The sequence below is a fragment of the Stigmatopora nigra genome, chromosome 12 (genome assembly GCF_051989575.1).
Source record: "Stigmatopora nigra isolate UIUO_SnigA chromosome 12, RoL_Snig_1.1, whole genome shotgun sequence".
Classification (NCBI taxonomy): domain Eukaryota; kingdom Metazoa; phylum Chordata; class Actinopteri; order Syngnathiformes; family Syngnathidae; genus Stigmatopora; species Stigmatopora nigra.
Window position 1 is genome coordinate 2,414,690 of NC_135519.1, and position 19,517 is coordinate 2,434,206.

Here is a 19,517-nt window from a genome sequence, read left to right on the forward strand (position 1 = left end):
CCAAAAACATACATAGTAGGTTCATTGGACACTCTAAATTGTCCCTGGGTGTGGATGTGATTGTGCATGGTTGTCCGTCTCCTTGTGCCCTGCTATCGGCTGGCCACCGATTACAGGTGTCTTCCCCCACCTCTGGCCCTGGGGTCAGCTGGGATAGGCTCCAGCAACCCCGCAGGCCTAATGAGAATAGAGCGGTTCAGAAAATGAATGAATGGATTAATGAATGAATGAAAGAATGAATGAGTGAATGAAAGAATGTATGATTGAATGAATGAATGAATGACTGAGTGATTGAATTAATGAGTAAATGAATGAATGAAAGGGTCGCAGGCTAGCGTGTGAACGTCGCGTCTTGTTTGTCTTTCCCATTACCATTTTCGGTGGAAGTGAGCAGGAAGTGACATTTTAGACCCACCCCTTACCTGATCAGTGGCTTCTTATTGGCTACTCGTAGAAGTGAGTGACAGAGGTTCCGAGTCTGTTTCCGCTCCCTCCCCTCACTGTGAGTTCAGACGCTGCATATGCGTTTCTACCCTCAACGCCCTCTCACCTTAAATCCCAACTTTCTTAAGAAGAGTCAACGCATATAGTGATTCGTTCTATTTCGTTCCTCCACGATATACGTTGTTTTTGAACGAATCGTCCGCCACCGACGCAACACAACTGGAGTTCCACCAAGACCAAGTAAGCAACAGTCGTCCTTATTGGTTCTTCTACCAGCACGCGCACTTAACTTTCACGGCTTTTCTGCCTACTTTTACGGTGTTTTTGTTTCTTAGTGTTTTTCATGCCCTCGTTTGTGTTAAAAACCAGAATGCGGGATTGAAGCCGCCGACGCCGTGGAGTTGCGTCGTGCACCGGGAGAAGCAGCTGCGTCAGGCGGCGCCCACAAAAAGTAAGCTGACCTACCGGGCGAGTTAAACAACTGCACTTTTCCTGAAACCCTTTTGCATGGTTTTGAAAGTCAGTGGTCGGAGCGTTCATAAGAGCAATGCAAAAATATTTGTCATTAACTCATTCAAGCAGACTCCCTATCCAAACGGATCATGTTTTTATCAGAGGCTGTATCATGATACAAGTCAACACAAATAATCCTAGGGGACGGCGAGATTCGTGTTGATACCAAACAAATGGATGAATCTTGATCACTTCAACCTCAGTTAAAGGCACGGATGATTTTGAGAATCGGATACTAATGGGTTCTACAAAGGTTTTTTTATGTGGTTGTTGTTGTTGGTTGAATCTGAAATACTGCCTTTATTGAGAATCTCCCATTTGACCTTACTTTCATTAAGCCAGTGGTTCTTAACCTTGTTGGAGTTAACAAACCTCACCAGTTTCTTATGCGCATTCACCGAACCCCGCCAGTTTCATATGCGCATGCAACGAACCTTTCCAGTTTCGTATGCGCATTTGCCGCAGCCCGCCAGTTTCGTATGTGCAGTCGCCGAAGCCTGCCAGTTTCATATGCGCAGTCGCCGAAGCCCGCCAGTTTCATATGCGCAGTCGCCGAAGCCCGCCAGTTTCATATGCGCAGTCGCCGAAGCCCGCCAGTTTCATATGCGCAGTCGCCGGAGCCCGCCAGTTTCATATGCGCAGTCGCCGGAGCCCGCCAGTTTCATCTGCGCATTCGCCGAAGCCCGCCAGTTTCATCTGCGCATTCGCCGAAGCCCGCCAGTTTCATCTGCGCATTTGCCGAAGCCCGCCAGTTTCATCTGCGCATTCGCCGAAGCCCGCCAGTTTCATCTGCGCATTCACCAAAGCCCGCCAGTTTCAAATGCGCATTCACCAAAGCCCGCCAGTTTCAAATGCGCATTCACCAAAGCCCGCCAGTTTCATATGCGCATTCGCCGAAGCCCGACAGTTTCATATGCGGATTCGCCCAAGCCCGCCAGTTTCGTGCATAGTATAAAATAAGACCTTTTTTTCAAGTTTAAGATGCATAAATTCCTCGCATCACTAATTGGCCAAGCAATGTCACGTAATCTTCTGCAGCCAGCGATGGTCAAGCGGGACATGTTATCGTGAACAGACATGATGAGTCAATGTGTCTTCACCTCCGCGGTAGAGGCTCCACCGAACCCCTGAGACTTGACTCACTGAACCCAGGTTTGGGTCCACTACGTTGAACCTGTTAAGCCTCGAGGAGAGCCACTTGAACATGTTTTCAACTTGTACTACACTTTGTGTACACGTTGGCCTTTAACTGGCAATTGTTGGCCAATCATGTCCGACTCATTTGAGAGACATGTTTTGTGCTATAAGTCATCAGGAAATGATGCCCATTGCTTAAAGCCATCAGTCATGTCACTGTTAAAGTGACACCATCTTAGGAGCTTCATATTTGCTTGGCCCTAGAATGGAAAAAAAACATCAACATTTTAAAGTTTTTAAAAATATCCTCTCCAAAAGATACATTCTGTCTATTTCTTTTTTTTTTTTTTTCGTACGCCCTTCCTCCTTGTCTACCTAATGCTTGTTGCCTCATTATTCATCAACATGACTCCAGACACTCAGAATTAGGCCTGCTTCCATCCCGGGAGGCGCAGGCAACAAACGGTGATCAATAACACTGGTCAACAACAAAATGTCATGCCACAGAAAAACACTCATTGCCCATTGCTTCAGGTGTCTAAATCTGCTATCAGATTTACCGCATTTACTCGCATATAAGCCACTTGCGTGTATCAGTTGCATCCCTTAAATTGCCTTAAAATTGTTTAAATTTACAATTTCTCATGTAAAAGCCGCCTCCTGATTCTCAATTTTCACCTCCATATAGCCAATTTTTTTTAACTCTATTTCCCAGCAGTCACTGCGCAGTACTTTATCTACGGGAAAATAGTAGAGTCGGGGGCTACCTGCCATAGTTGTCTTATTGACTGATTTATTTTATTTTATCGGGATAACCATTTTAGTATTTGGTCCATAAATAAAGTGCACTCGATTATAAGGCGCTCTGTATATTTTGGAGAAAATTTAAGTCTTTTATGTGCGCCTTAAAGTCGTGAAAATACGTTAGTTTGAACTAGTCATGTCCACTGTATTGAATCGGGAATTTGGGACGTGGTGACCGCGAATACGTGACGTGATAGAAGAAAAGGTTGATCATTTTTTTTAAAAACCATTGCCTCTAAATTAGGACAAATCATCATCTTGTTAGATTTGTAACATAATTTTCTTTGTTTTGCCTGTCGAGTGTACTCTTTGCTAAGCAAAATTGCTAATTTGATAAATCGGTTTTGGCTTACTTATTCTCCCGATTTTGATATATTGGGAAGCTTTACTTGGGTTAGAAGGTCAGTGGGACGCTATCTCCGTGGGGTATCGCTATTTATGGTGACGCCCTATTACTGCTGACACCGAAACCTGTATTCTTCTTTCCTTGGCAAAAGACTGAAATGTGAATTACAACAAAGTGATAAACAACAAGACGGTAATGATTTTCTGAGTATACATGGGCTGTCTGCACAGGCATAACAGGGAGCACAAACTAAGTGCGTCCCAATGCTCTAATACAATAAAAGACAAGCACTCTGCTCGTTTTTCAACCCCGGATTGGAAATCAAATAGATTTATGTAGCACAGTTTCTTCTGTATCATAACATTGCTGTTATTACTAATGTATTTTTGGTGGTGGTATGAAATTGGAAATACTGCTGTAGTTACATTTTCAGTGATATGTCAGACTTTATGGAAAAATGTCACTATAAAGTATGACTGGGCGATAAAACGATAAAAGCACTTATCCTTAAATATCTTTAGTTGCTCACAGAAGTTTGAAGTTTCAAATTTGAAAGACAAAAGATGTGATAGTTAATTAAGTTAATTATTATTATTACGATAACTATCATCTTTCAAATGAAAAACTTTAAACTTATGTCAATAAATAAAATTACTTTCCTTGTTATTCAATTAGGAAAGTAAATGTTACTTTTTTTAAGTCCTCTTTTTCATTTCACTTCCTTTCATTTTTTTTGTGTGAAATGCATGATCGTGTGTGTTTGTGTAGAATATCCACAGATTGCATCAGTTCTTCTTTCACTTCTGTTTTTAGTATCTGTGCTTTGTGTTAAAAGTTATTTTTTAACAAAATCATTAAAATAAACCAACATGTAACAAGAGTTTAAATTTTTAACAATTATGGTACATTTTAGTTCTTAAAGCAAACACTGCTTAGTAGTTTTTTTCCCCAGTTTCAATTAGGTCAGTTATGTATTGCCCTATATTTTTGCAACGTTTACATCACAGTGGAATGCTAGAGCATGGAATCAAATTTGTTTTAAAAAAAAAAGAAATGAAAATCGAAATTGCTTGCAGAAAATTAAAAAATCATCTGCTTCATGTTTCCAGTAACTTTGTACCGTCATTCAACACAAGACGTCTGCAATCTTTATTTTTATAGACAGTGGACCAACCTCATTAAAGTGTATCGCCATGAATGTACTTTTTTTGCATTGAAAAATCTCAATGCACACCACCATATGAAAATCTACTAATTAAAAACGATGTCGCCTATATTACCATTATAATGTTGTTATGATGAAAGTTGTAACACCAGGAATGAAATAAATCCTGAAAATTATTCCAAAATCTAAATTTTTCATAGGGACCAAATGTCACCAAAAGTTATTGTCTATGGACCCCGAACAACTTTAGGTTCAAGTGATGCAAAAATAAGTAATGTAACATTTTAAATATCATCCTTACGACTTTTTCTTGCTATATCACCTACATCTTTTAATTTTATGCAATCAAACAATGTTGAGCTCACACAGACGCGTTGGCAAAAGTTGATTCCCCTTGAAACAAATAACTTCTGGTTTTCGTGACGTAAAATCAAGAACATCTTGTAACATGAATTTTTTTATAATCTCAGTATTATTTAAATCTTCTACATGGGAATAGCAGTTTTGTGCTCAAACAGATTTAAAGTCGACAAAAGTTGAAGCCCGCGAAACCAAACAACATCCGGTTGTTAAATACAAATAAGCAACAAAATGACTTCATCTTATAATATTGTGATTTGAATTTTGTTATTGTACAATCTATGATTATAATGTATGCTATATTTTTATTTTAATGTTATCACTGGGCTTGTATTGTTTTTTTTCTGGGTATTCCGGGTCCTCCCACTTTTCAACAACATGCGTAACGGGCTGGTTTAGCACTCTAAATTGCCCCTAATTATGAGGGTGTGTGTGAATAGTTGTGTCTCCTTGTGCCCTGCGATTGGTTTGTAACCGTTTTATGGTGTCCCCCGCCTGCCTCCCATAGTTAGCTAGGATAGGCTTCATCACCCCCACATCCTTTGTGATAAGTGGTACGGAAAATGAATAAATGAATACATAGCTTCTTTTTTTAAATAATAAAACACAAATAAAACATGTTTTAAAAAGTAATTCAAATAATGAAAAGAAAAAAAACAGGATGGTTTCAAAAAAATATTGCATCCAAGTTCAAATGCTTTGTACGGCAATGAGACTGAAACATGATCATTCACTGATAGCCTTATCAGTTCAGACGGATTGGAAATCTTTCAAATGGAATTATAGTTCCACGCAGTCTATTAAAACTTTTTCCTTAGCTTGCCCCCACCCCCTCCTCAAAGTAAACCCACAGTCAGTCATGTGTTTCTTGTAGAACAGGATATGACTCGTGTTGTCTATATTTAGCCTAAGGTGTTGACTGTGGGTGATGCTCCTACTCCAAACAGCAACAGATGGAGATGTTGGAAACCATCGAGGCAGGCAGCTTTCCCAAGTGACCAAATTGTCTTGAAAAATTAATTTGGTCACTTAGTAGAAGTATTAAACACCTTTATCAATGTCGTAGTGGGAAAATAAACCTCTAAAACAGAGACTTGATGTGCAAGATATCACCCTCTCCCCCACTTAAAATACTCCAAAAACTATTCTAAACAGGTTTTCCCACGGACAGTTTCTATTATTTGTCGCAATTCTGAAGTCACAACGCACCAACCAACCCCCACGGCAAGGCATGAACCTCACAGACAAAATACTTCAATGGAGTCCCGCCCTGTAAATTGACAAAGAGGACAAGTGTCAGCCTCCTCCTGGCTGTGCCTTCCTGTCCACTCCTTATAGATGTGATAAAATTGGAATGATCCCACACACCCTTCCCATTTGAATGCAAATCTTCAAAAGGTTTCTGCAGCAACGCTGCTTGTTGTTCCGTCCCGCTTCCTGTTGGCGGTCCCTGGGGATTGGGGATTGTTTAGATGCGCCCCAGTTCAGAGGACGACACACCACCAGGGGCCGGATGTTGCACAATTTGCTCAGAAACCCATCAAACTGGATCCCCAATGACTGCTCTTCTACTCCTGGCAAATGCTAAGGAAAATTGTAACTTTTACAATGTGGAAACCAGAATAATTGCAGAAAATGTTTGAAAAACACACATGGAGAATAAAATCTGGACTAAACAAATACTAGAACTAATACTAGATAAAAATTTCACAAAATGAACAAATATTCAACGACATAGTAATACAATAAAGAAATGAAAGCGCACACGGTAATAAAATTGTCGTTATCTATTTGTAGAGATTACTTGTTGTAATTTATTTGTTGTAAATAACAATTTTGTGCTGTAATAGTTGTCGTCGTTTGGTGCATGGAAGAAATCAAAACATAAATCCTGTCATACATCAGTCGATGCATGGTTTGATTCTGACCAGCAGAAGACCGTTAGGGGCAGCTAAAGTGAAAAACGTGCGCTTTCTGATCTGAATTAAGAGCTGCTATTTTTTTTCAATTGTTACGTCTGAACAAAGCACGTCCTTCCCAACACCCCTCTCTGTTGGTCACATGACCACTCTTTCATGTCCTGTTGTAATTTCTAAGATCAAAATTTTACACACGGTTTACATTATGAAATATATAGAAAGAAAAGGAAAAGAATACACATGTAACTCAAAATATCGGATGAACACAATACACAAAAATATCAATGGAACACCTAAATTGTCACACCCCCTTAGGGACAGCTACATTTATGAATACAAACCTGAAAAGTGGGGTGTGAAATATTATTAGGCACACTTTCAACAATGCTTTGTACCATCACATTTTGCTACAATTAAAGCTGCAAGTCCCTTGGGTTTTTTCTCTATCAGTTTTGTACGAGACTGAAATTGTTGCCGATTATTCCTTTCCATACAGCTCGAGCTCAGTGAGGTTGGATGGAGAGCATTTGTGAACAGCTGTCTTCAGCTTTGCTCACAGATTGTCGACTGGCTTCAGGTCTGGACTTTGACCTGGCCATTCTAATACCTGGCTGTTTGTTTGTGAAGCATTACATGGAGAATTTGGCTTGATGTTTTGGATCATTGTGCTATTGGCAGATAAATCAAAGTCCCTTTTCTCAGATCTTTCACAAACTCGGAGGTTTTCTTCCAGAAAGATCCCGTATTTGGCTCAATTCATCTTCCTATCAATTTTAACCATCTTCCCTGTCCCTGCTGAAGAAAAGAAGGACCAAACTATAAGGCTACCACCACCATGTATGACATTGGGGATTGGTGTGCTCAGGCTGATGGGTTGTGTTGTTTTTAATGTTAAAATGTTTGCATTGTGTCTAAAAAGTTCGATTTTGGTTTCATCTGATGAGAACACCATCCTCATGATTGGCGTGTCTCCCAGGTGGCGCGTGGCAAACTTTAAATGAGATTGTTTATGGATATCTTTGAGAAAAGGCTTTCTTCTCTTCCACAAAAGACCATATTTGTGCAGTGTTTGACTGATTGTTGTCTAATGGACAGACTCTCCCACCTCAGCTGTAGATCTCAGCAGTTCATTCAGAGTGATCATTTGGCTCTTGGCTCCATTTCTGATCAATGTTCTCCTTGTTTGAGGTCTACGTTTAGAGTGACGGCCTGGTCTTGGTAGATTTGCAGTGGTGTGATACTCCTATTGATACCGATTAAAAATAGTGGCACATAGGCAAAACATTTAGTATAGCATTGGCAAATAAATACAATTGAAGCAATATTTAATAAAAATGTGAATAAACTTCCCTAGTGAATTAAATGAAAGACTCTTGGATGTAACAGAACACAGCAGACACATCATAACGTACATGTTTGTGCTATGGTCCAACTGACGAATACATGTATGCTGCTTTCTCTCTCGCTATAATTAGTGATGACCCCTTACAAGCGGAGTCACAGTGACAACTATTTGTTGATAACGAAGAATTTCATTCTATTTAAAAGCACGCCAGGCAGATATGACAGCAGCCACTGCAACACACAAATGTATATGTATATGTATATGTATATGTATATGTATATGTATATGTATATGTATATGTATATGTATATGTATATGTATATGTATATGTATATGTATATGTATATGTATATGTATATGTATATTATATATTATAATATTATATTCTTCCTCATAGTCGTGCATATGCATATGCATATGCATATGCATATGCATATGCACGACTGTATGAGGAAGAATATAATATTAGTATTTTTTCTTTGCTTATGTTTTTGTGAAATCCATAATTTCTTTTTGTCTGTTATATAAGTTCTTCGGTTACAAGATTCACCACTAAAATACCTAATCAAATAAGTCTATTTTCGATAATGTCTGCTTGCATGTGTCAGCACTGTATGGTTACTCATGAAAAGGCTTTAAACCCTTTGCTTGTAATCTTGCTACCCCCCAGAAAATATTTTATATTGTACTGACTTCAATTGGTTCTCTATTAACTTAATCAGTGACCTGGTTTTCAATCACCAGGATTGGATTGGATTTGGGCAAGCTGAATCCCAAGTATTTAAGATTCCTAAATTCCAGAAGAGGACATTGACCAAATAGTTTATAAGTGGCCAATTAACTGATTAATCAGTCGTATCATTTTCCATGAAAAGGACTAGCGTTGACGTTGTCAGTGTTCCTTAGAGGAACCATTATGAGAGTCATCAATTCTCCTAATTCTTGTGCTTTTTCCGGCTGTGCTGCCATTACCTGTGTTGTTTATTTATTTATTTATTTTTTTCAGTTTGAAAGTCACTTGACAGAACCATTCCTTTCCTCTTGACGTCCTATTGACTCCTCTGGTCCCACTGAGTGGAACCAAGTATGGGGTAAGCAAGGTTTGGCAACATTGCAACGTGACCAAGATCCGCTCGGCACCATAGGTAAGAAATCTAATAAACAGCGATAGATGTGTAATATGTTTGAAGTGGAAGGTCTGGCAAAAAAATGAGCATGTTTCACTGCCATTGAAGTCAATAGATGTCCACTCCAGTGGCAGTATACAAGTGAAGGTGATGTTCCTTCCTGGGCCTGGTTTTTCCCGCAGTGAAAATTAGAGATCAGTGTGCTGATAGCATTTTATACAGCTTTCATTTTAAACAAAAATAGTTTGTCATTTTTCAAAATTCCAATCATTTACCTCTCAACTCACTCTATACACAATCATTATAGTAAACAATTCTTTATTTCCACACTAGCTATTTTTCATATACAATAAAAAAAGTACTGTGTATTCTGACCTAGTTTAATGGGATGGATTAGCTTGCCGGACCAATTTCGAAGGCATGTGTAATGAAAGCACACCGATCCGTTTTATGTTGTTGAGACCTCATTGCCGATGACTTCTTCTAAAGTGAGCCTCGTTGGCGAGTTTCTTAAAGTTCACCACAACACCTTCTCTGAAACAGTTTCACAAAGACTTAAAATGTTTTGCGCAAGATCCCCCCAAATGTTGCTCATTTGCAATGTATGTCATGACATACATTTTGTGTTTTAAGCAGAAGTGGTACTAAAACCGTTGACTTTGATTTCACAAAGTCAGAAGTCAGTTGCGGGGTTGTCTGATCATCACATTACCTTTTAATCCTTTTCAGCTGTGAGGAAAGTGTATACAATTTTTTGCAATAAATGGATTACATTATTTAGTAGGATATGGATTAAATAACTCCGGTTTCCTCCCACATTCCAAAAACATACATGGTAGGCTGATTGGACAATTTAAATTTCCCCTAAGAATGGGAGTGTGCATCGTTGTCCATCTCCTTGTCCCCTACCTCTGGCCTCTGAATCAGATGGGATAGGCCCCAGCACCCCCCGCGACCCTAATGAGGATAAAGCGGTTCAGAAATTGGGATATGTATAAAATATTAAAGTATGCCAAAATATTACTCCTATTTTTGTTAGATATGAATCAATTGCCAGATTATTTCATAAAATATTTTTCAAATGTCACTTAGAATTATAAATATTTTATTTGATTAAAATGCAATTATTTAATCCATTATTCATTCAGGTAGATGATATATAATCAATTAATGAATATGTAATATTTCTCCTTCACAAAATACAATTTACAATAAATGAACATTAAAAACAACTTTTTTTTAGAATAGAACCTACTGTATTTTGCCATTTAATTTATTATAGGAGGGGGTTATATTAAACAGCAATAAGCATATGAATCTGAATCACATTTGCTAATGACTGTATTAAACAGTATATCAACTGTAAAAAAATTGACCACACATGCAGTGGTACTTCTACTTAGGAAATTAATTTGTTTCATAACATGTAATTTTCCGTAAGCAGTTTCCTTTTACATGTTAATGTCCTAATCGTCCGCATTGCTATTTAATACAGTTTAGAAATTTTTTAAAGTATACTAATTTTATATAAAATGTGAGGGCCAAAAACATATTTATTAGGCCATTAAACAAGACGTGCAAAGACATTTTCCATTGGGGTGGAAGGGTTCAGTGAACTGAAGTTGGTGATAGGTGAGCAAGACTCGTTAAACAGCCTGGCAGCTTCTTTTTTTCTCCCACACCTTGAAAAACTTGGCCTACGATGGAAAACTGAGAATCTAATTGCCTCAAGCACAAACGGAAAACTCACGAAAGAGCGTGTTTGAACTTCATGACGAACGAGGGTCATAAGCACACAAAAAGCATCACAAGGATGCAGCTCCCTTCTAGCCAAGTCTACCATGCATGTTTTTGGTATGTGGGAGGAAACTGGAGTACCCACAGAAAGCCCACACAGGCCTGGGGAGAACATGCAAACTCCGCACAGGTGGATCGACCTGGATTTCAACCCAGGACCCCAGAGCCGACATGCTAACCATTCAAGCCGTCAGGCCACCTCCTTTTTGCCATTGGCGAATAAAAATTGGGATGTTTCAGGTAAATCAGAGAAGATGAGTGATGAGTGAGTGAGCTTGAAGTGTTTGTTTCGAGGGTTTGATTTTTTCATATTTTGTCTTTCATAACTTGAATTTCTTTTGTATCAGGGACACATGTTCCCGTTGAGGCTTTACGTATCTTAAATATTTCTTATGTAGAGGTACTACTATATATTGAATACATTAAAAAACGGAGTCTGAGGAATTTATCAATACTATATGAAGACTACTCATGATATATCAACATGAACAGGTGAATATGAAAGCTAAGGGGTGATCACCTGCACCTCCTCCTTTTGAGGCGAGAGCTCCCTTATATGGATATTGCTAGCCAAAGTATTTAAATTCCCACTATTCAACATGAGTGAAGCTGGGGATGTTGCACACTTCAACAAGTTGTAGGTCTGTTTTTTTTTTGGACTAATTCCATGCCCCTTGTTCTCCCTAGGGTCCCTTTGTTTTTTCTTTTTGTGCATGTGTTCTGGGAAAGGCAAGGTAATTATCCCACAGGGTGGAGGAGCTTGTTTGTTTGTCTCAATGAAGGCCTGTCTTATGCGGCAAGGGCAAATGTTACACTTAGAAACGTACCTAGTTTGTTTTGAAACAACCTGAGTCAGGTAGCTGTTGTGGTACGCCAACTCGGTGTTACAAAGGTAGCAGACGACACTCTTGTCTTTTGTTTTAGTTTTACAAATATATCCATACTTTGAACTTGATTCCCTACATTTTTGTCCGTTTCAATTATACGAGGTCTTTCTCGCCGCCCGAAAACTGGTAGCCCGAGCCTCCATTTTAGCTTTGCGTGTGTTGGTTTGCGTTGATGTATTTACGTTGTTAACAGTTGTGCTAGTTGACATATTTACTTTATTTTTTGCTCACTTTTCTTTTTATCATTTTGACGCAACGGGGGGAGGTCTTGCATGGAGCTCCAGATCAAGGGAGATTATCAGTGGTCTTGTATATCTTCGATTTTCTAATAATTGCTCCCACAGTTGATTTCATTACAACAAGCATTTTACCTATTGCAGATTCAGTCTTCCCAGTCTGGTGCACGTCTACAATTTTGTCTCTGGTGTCCTTCGACACCTCTTTGGTTTTGGACATAGTGGAGTTTGGATTGTGAGAGACTGAGGTTGTGGACAGTCTTTTATACCAATGAGATAAAACCGATGCTATTAATACAGGTAACAAATAGAGACCTCGTTAGACCTCGTTAGAGGTAATACCTCTTTGACAGCCAGAAATCTTGCTTGTTTGTAGGTGACCAAATACTTATTTTCCACCCTAATTTGGAAAAAAAATCTTTAAAAATCAAAGAATGTGATTTTCAGTTTTTTTCCTCTTCTGTCTTTCATGCTTGAGGTTTACCCATGTTGACAATTACAGGCCTCTAATCTTTTCAAGTAGAACAATTGGTGGTTGACTAAATACTTATTTTTTCCCCTGTAGCTTATATGACATAATATTGCATCTCAACACAATTGAGATCTTCTAGTTATTTATTGATTTGAAGTGGAGTTTGGTCGGACTAAGTTTGCACAAACAGATCAGTTTGGCATTTGGCCATGAGTGATAGAGGGAGAAATGAAGACATTTTGCCTGACTGAAATAAGAACAACAAAAATACTTTTTAAAATCATCATACGTCATATACTCTTATATAATCCGTATAGAGCGTGATTCATGGCTGTGTGTGTATGTGTATGTGTATGTATATATCAGTAGCGGTCCGTGCATTTTCCCGTATCGCCTTCATCGAATCTTCTGATATTCCGGGTTCTGGCCAAATCCCATCATCATGCATACTCCCGAGATATGATTTTGAGTGTGAACAATTGTGCCCCGCAATTGGATCGCAATCAATCCAGGATATATCCTGTCTTCTGTTCGTACTTGGCGTGAATACGGTCCAGCGCCCTTGGGAACCTCTGGACAATTAAATTAATTGACGGGCAGCATCAGGCCAGTTACACGACAATATGTCAATGGATTGTGGATGCCTGGGCTGAATTGTCGGCCACCACTCTGGTTCGAGCTTTCGCCAAAGCCGGGATCAAATTCCCGGAATACCCGGGCGACAACTCTTACTCTGACAGTGTGATGAATTTTGCTCATGCTGCAATTGGCCAATGTTGACAGGTATGAGAACTTGCCATACCAGTCCCTAAGACATGGGCCCTCGTTGTGACATTTCTTAAGGAGCTCGGGCAGCAACTGGAAACAGCTATTCGCCACATTGTCTGCTTTCATTTTTCTAAGTTAGTTTTTCAAGTCTCGATTCATTGGTTCCAGAACCTTTTTCGTAAGGAGAACAGTACTTTATATGTAAATTCATTCCACGGTCCTCACAAATCTACCAACTAAAACCTTTATAAATAGTCAAAGTGTCCCAATTTTGTATGAAAGATGTGAGAAACACAAAAATGAGAGAAAATTATAGAAAAAATATATAAATGTCTTAGATTGAATAATAAGCATACACAATCTATCCGTGTTGAAGCATAATGTGCACAGGCACATTTCATCACAAACAGGGCAAAAGGCTGACAAGACACCCTTCAATTTCCGGTCATATGCAACTGGTAGGAAACGGACGGACTAACCACTTGAATGCCACTTGATTGATATTCAGTTTGTTTAAACCACAAGTTGTATTCTTTGTGTTTTCCTTTAACTTTGGAATACTGATCCATTTTAGCAAAGTGAATATTCATGTTTGTCTTATTCAATCAGTTAGTGTACTTATTCACTTCTACTTTCTCACTTTGAACACTTTACTGGATGCCTGTAGTTAATTTAAGATGTGACTTGTAAACTCAGGAGTAAAATTTTGATCCACTTAGGAGCTTGGATTTAGGATAATATCACGTGTTTCGTTCTACCCCCCCCCCCCCTCCTTTTTTAAAAATGTTTTCAACCTAATCACCTTCCTCTCACCCTAAACTATAATAAACACTAAAAATGAAGGAAGACTTTGAATTGTTCATGCGTTAGAAAGATTGGGACCTTTTTTCAAGTTGGGGATAAAAACTGAGGGAATTACAAGGCAACTGGACAGCGTTCATTAATTAAGGTTGACGGGTATGTAAGAGACAATTTTGAAACATTATAGTGGTTGTTGTCAGACAGCCATATTTTGTAAGTTGCGTCTTTCATATTTTGAGACTCATTTGCATTTAAAAAGCTTTCGTAAACGGAAAATTTCATATCTATAGGCATTTGTAAGTAGAGGTACGACTGTATTTGGGAGGCATGTCTATAATGCGACTAAAATAGCCATGTCTTAAAAGAGAAATCCCTGCTTTTATTTTGAGATTTTGGGGTTATTTTAGGCAGTTTCTCAATTCATACCTGATGGAAGACAAGAAACAGACGTTTCGTCCTCCTTAGAAAAATTAAAATTGGAAGTTCTAGCAACCATAAAGGAAGCTTTAAGCCAGGTGTGGCCAAATCGGTCCTCGAGGGCCGCTGTGGGTGAGGGTTTTTGTTCCAACCGATCCAGCACAGACACTTTGACCAATGAGATTACTGCAGAAAACAAGAAGCACCGGACTGCAATCCACTGATTGCACTTGTAGGACACCCGATTGAAGAAAAGGTGTCCTCTTGATGGGTTGGAATGAAAACCAGCACTCACTGCGGCTCTTTGTGGAATAGATCGGACAACCCTGTTTTAAGCCATACCTATAAAAGATACACGAAGGTGGTTTGTTCTCTTTGCAAATGTCAAAATGTAAATGTTTGTGTATACAGGTCACACCACCATCCATCATGGCACTACTGCGGGTGAGGCTAAAAGTTGTGGTGACGGTGACAGTGGTCAACGTCTTCCTCTTCCTACTGATTGCCAAACACAGTGGTTGGGACAAGGGCTTTCAAGACAAAGTGCGGTTGGCTACCAAGCCCTTCTGGAGCAAGATGACGCCCAGCCCTGGCTACTGGAATCTCCAGCAGCAGATTCTGGACTTCCGAAACAACCCGATCCTCGCCAATCACAGCGCCGTCGCTGACCTGCCCGATTGGCTCAATGTAAGCCAGGTGTCTTTTGATAGCTGCCAGACGGACACCAGGGTGATCACTCAGATAAAAGACTACAATTCCCTACCCTTGCGCTTTAAGGACTTCATGCTCTACATGAATTGCCGTTATTACCCGATCCTGGTAGATCAACCGGACATCTGCCGGGATCCCCCCTTCCTGCTGCTCGCTGTCAAGTCCCAAGCACCGCATTTTGACAGGCGACAGGCCATCCGCCAGTCTTGGGGCCGGGCGGGCCTTGTCGCCAACCGGACCGTGGTGACCATCTTCCTCCTGGGTCGGGCCATGGCGGGAGATCACCACCCGGATCTCTCAGCAATGCTCAGTTACGAGAGCGAGTGGCACAAAGATATCATCCAATGGGACTACCGGGACTCATTCTTTAACCTGACTGTCAAAGAGGTCCTCTTCCTGGACTGGATCCAGACGCGTTGCCCTGGCGCCAGTTTTATCTTCAAAGGTGACGACGACGTCTTCGTCAACACCTACGCTATCCTGAAATTCTTGGCCGGGCTGTCGCAGACCAAATCTGACGAGCTTTTTGTGGGCGACGTCATTACCAATGCCGGGCCGCACAGGCAGAAAAAGATTAAATACTTCATACCCGAGAGCATATTTATTGGCGTTTACCCGCCGTACGCCGGTGGCGGTGGCTACCTGTTCTCGGCCAGCGTGGCCGCCCGCCTTCACGATATTTCGCCCCGGGTGGCGCTTTATCCTATCGACGACGTGTACACGGGCATGTGCCTCTCGAAGGCAGGGCTGGCCCCCGAGAACCACAAAGGCTTCAAGACTTTCAACATCGAAGAGAGGTACCGTTCCAACCCATGCACCTACAAAGGTCTGATTCTAGTTCACCCTCGAACACCACAGGAGATGATCCAGATTTGGTCCTGGCTTAACCAGTCAGATCTCAACTGCCAGTAGGGTGAGATGTGTTCAACAAAAGGTTTAGCCCATTATGAGGTGACTTGAAGTGGGCAGATTCTCATTATTTTGCTCAGAGCATTGCGGTAACGCCTTGGAGACCATTTGGGAGCTCCAGAATATTTAAGGCAGCCGTTTTACAATTGCAGTACACCATCAAAGGAGCTTTTTAAAAAATATATTATGATCAAGATTGCAGAATTTGATCCTTTTGACCTTATTTTAACCTCTACCCTGAGAACATGGGTTAGGATGATAAAAATGTATCAAAAAATTCCCACCAACGTAAACATTACCACGGAATTTTATCAATTATTAGCGTGCTTTTAAATCTCCAATTAGTGAAAACCGATTTGTGGGCCTCCTTATTTTTGTACAGTGTTTCATTTTTTGTATGACGTACACATTTTGCTGTTCAAAGAGCTTGAACCAACCAAATGTGCATTTGTGCCTTGAGCACACATTTATACCGCTATTTATAATGCTTTATCACTGTCAGCTTTAAACCAGGGCCATCCAAAATGCTGTATTATTTAAGACTTTACCCATGCACAGTAAAGTCTTAACATGGGTGTCGTCAACCGCGACCATTCATTGCCAGCCCTTTCCCCTCAGGTGAATGGATGAATCATCAATCGCCACCAGTCGCAGCCAAAGAGTTTTATTCTAATTCATCACTTTGCTTCCAAAAATTGTCTTGTTGGTGTTAGCGATGCTTTTGACCATTTCAGAAATGAAGGATTATGTACGCATTGGGTTGTCCTTAGACAGACTTTATTTTAAAGCCGTGTGATGTACATTTGGTGTGTAATATCAGAATCCCAACAACCTATTCGATGTACGTAAGAATAGAATTTGGACGGATTTCTCACTTGCGAATGTACCTACCGTCTGTCCAAATCAACAGCTGATGCTAATCCTTTTAGTTTTGGATATTTGCGCTACTGTAAATTGTGAATGTATATGCACACCTGTTGTTCCACGTGTCTGCCTCACACCATACTTACGAAAAAAAATTGAGACGATATATGCTTGTATGTTGGTAATTCATATTTGGTGATTTCTTCAGATACTTTTGGCAGATGTTGATTATTGCGTACGTAAAATCCGATGTTAAACTTCCCTCATGGAACACGACTTTAAATTAGACCGATACGTGCCGAACATTGGCTGATGGCGGACCCTTCTCAAACTTACAACCAAAATGTCACGAATGCAGTTTCACAATTGAAGGGATTTAGCTAGCATAGGAAAATGACAAGTTTTGTCGTGATTTTAATGATATTGCGAAGTGACTTTTTGGCCAAATGCCGGAGATGCTGGTCGTTTGTTAGCTTTACTCGTCACGGTCTTCAGTATTAAACGTGTGAAAAATAATTCAACAAATTTTAAAATTGAGCATGAAAGTGGTTAAGACTCCCCCTGCTGGTCAGGTCAGTAATCTAAACTGCTGAGCGGCGAATAACTAAATGGATTCCTACAACCTTTATCTGTTCTGTGACAGGAATATCACGTAAATAATATTAGTCAGATTTTCATGTGTATGACAATCAAATAAGAACACTGTTTGGCTTATTTGTATGCATTGAGAGACGTCTTATCCCAGATGATGATTACTTGAAATGATTACGTTCAGTCATTGCTGCTCTTGTAGGAACCCGTTTCTTGGCTATCACCCCCCCACCCCCTTTTGTCTTGTGACTTAAAACACTGGTATTAGATTTATTGTGTTAAGTTGAAGAATAACAAATAAATATTATAAAATGCTGGATACTTATGCGCAACTTGCAAAGAGTCAGGTTTTTTGGGGGGAAAACCCAGCCAAAATGACAAGTTTTTGCCAGTCGTGTACACAAATGCTTTAGAAAGAACGGTTCGCTCAGGGTAAAGACTAATGAAATAGAGGTGAGTTAGGATACACTATTGAGATTTTGACTGCGAATGTATAGCAAAATGAAGGCAAACAGGAGGATAATATTTTTTTGCTGTATCAATATGATTGGGTGCAATATCTGCATCCTGTCCGTCATCTTGTTCCGAGAGCGCCGTAGACCAAATCTGTGCCTGATGTTTGTGGTTTGAATGTCTAATGTTAAATGTAAGCGGGACTGCTTTTGGTATTGTGGATTCTTTCAGTCATTGTGTTGTTCTTTTTAAGTGAGTTTTTATTGCAAAATCAATAAATTTAAGACACCTGGAAGCTCCTGCCGTCTTTTTTTTAAATTTCTTATTTGATGTGTCGTATGACTAACACTAGTGTTACTTGGGCGCACTCTTATGATACAAGAAATAATCCCTGAATTAGTAAATATAGATCAGATTCACCAACAAGTTTATCTCGTACCATCAAAGTTATAAAGTAGCATGTCAAGATTTTCTTGCTGAATACATTATTTTAGTGGTAAACCAATTGTGATGGTACTTGAAGAGAAATTTTGTTCCGAGAACTAACCACCCCATCACCACCCTTTTTATATAACAAGAAAAAGCTTGACTTGATTTGTGAAGAAAAAAAATTAAAGACCAAAAGTATTTTCTATTTATATTTTGCCCTACAGGATTAGGTTTTACTTAGTTTGCATTCCAAACCTATCCTCACCAGTAAAAAGCAAAGAAAGGACAACTACTATCTAAACTGCTGCTGGAAATGAACTCTTTCATGCAAAAATTCATTTTTTTCTAAATAAGGCACTCATTTACCTCATTAGTTGCAATTGACAGCGTGACCACTCTAATCTAGTTTGACCGGAAGCGAAAAAATGATTGTTCATTCATATCATTCAGTCAAATTCAATTTGATGTCTGGCCCCGTCAATGGCACTGATACATGAACATTCACCACGTCTTCCTGGTTTGAATTAATTGGACATCGATCGCCACTGTCACAAAGCATTGAGTTAAATACAATGAAAAACATCTACCTTAGAGTTTCTTGGGGAAGTAACAACAGTTTGTGGAGGTTTTTTTCCATTTTAAATTCATTAATCTATAGTATATATGTATAAAGATTCATATTTACAAAAAAATATGATTATTTAAATTGTTTCAATTTATTTTCAACGTCAGAATATAACAATAAACTCAAAATATAAACGAAAAATCTGCGAGGAAAACAATTCCAATAGCACGAATAATAAATCACAATTAAAAAGCAAAATCATAATAATAATATTTTAGCTATTTCAAAATACTCCAAATATTGGTGGAATTTGGAGACAAATGCCAAAATATTACTTAAGTGAATAAAAAGGGAAAATAATGAGAAGAAAAATGAACTATAACGTTAAATGACATCGAGTTGTAAATATTACTATACAAAATGACTACGTCACCTGTTTGTGTTCTCTGCAGTGCTC

At 39.4% G+C, this 19,517-nt stretch overlaps 1 protein-coding gene across 2 annotated transcripts; it reads left to right on the forward strand.

Annotated features, from left to right (window-relative positions):
* The first annotated feature begins 481 nt into the window (after positions 1 to 481).
* On the forward strand, positions 482 to 18,361 carry b3gnt2b (UDP-GlcNAc:betaGal beta-1,3-N-acetylglucosaminyltransferase 2b). 2 transcript variants are annotated; one of them, XM_077730154.1, is made up of 4 exons: positions 482 to 684; positions 814 to 895; positions 9,040 to 9,178; positions 14,950 to 18,361. In XM_077730154.1, the coding sequence occupies exon 4, from the start codon at positions 14,968 to 14,970 to the stop codon at positions 16,159 to 16,161; it is 1,194 nt and encodes a 397-aa protein (XP_077586280.1). In that variant the 5' UTR covers positions 482 to 684; positions 814 to 895; positions 9,040 to 9,178; positions 14,950 to 14,967; the 3' UTR covers positions 16,162 to 18,361. The 2 variants fall into 2 exon arrangements, with proteins under 2 accessions (XP_077586280.1, XP_077586281.1); XM_077730155.1 differs by lacking the exon at positions 9,040 to 9,178.
* The last annotated feature ends 1,156 nt before the right edge of the window (positions 18,362 to 19,517 follow it).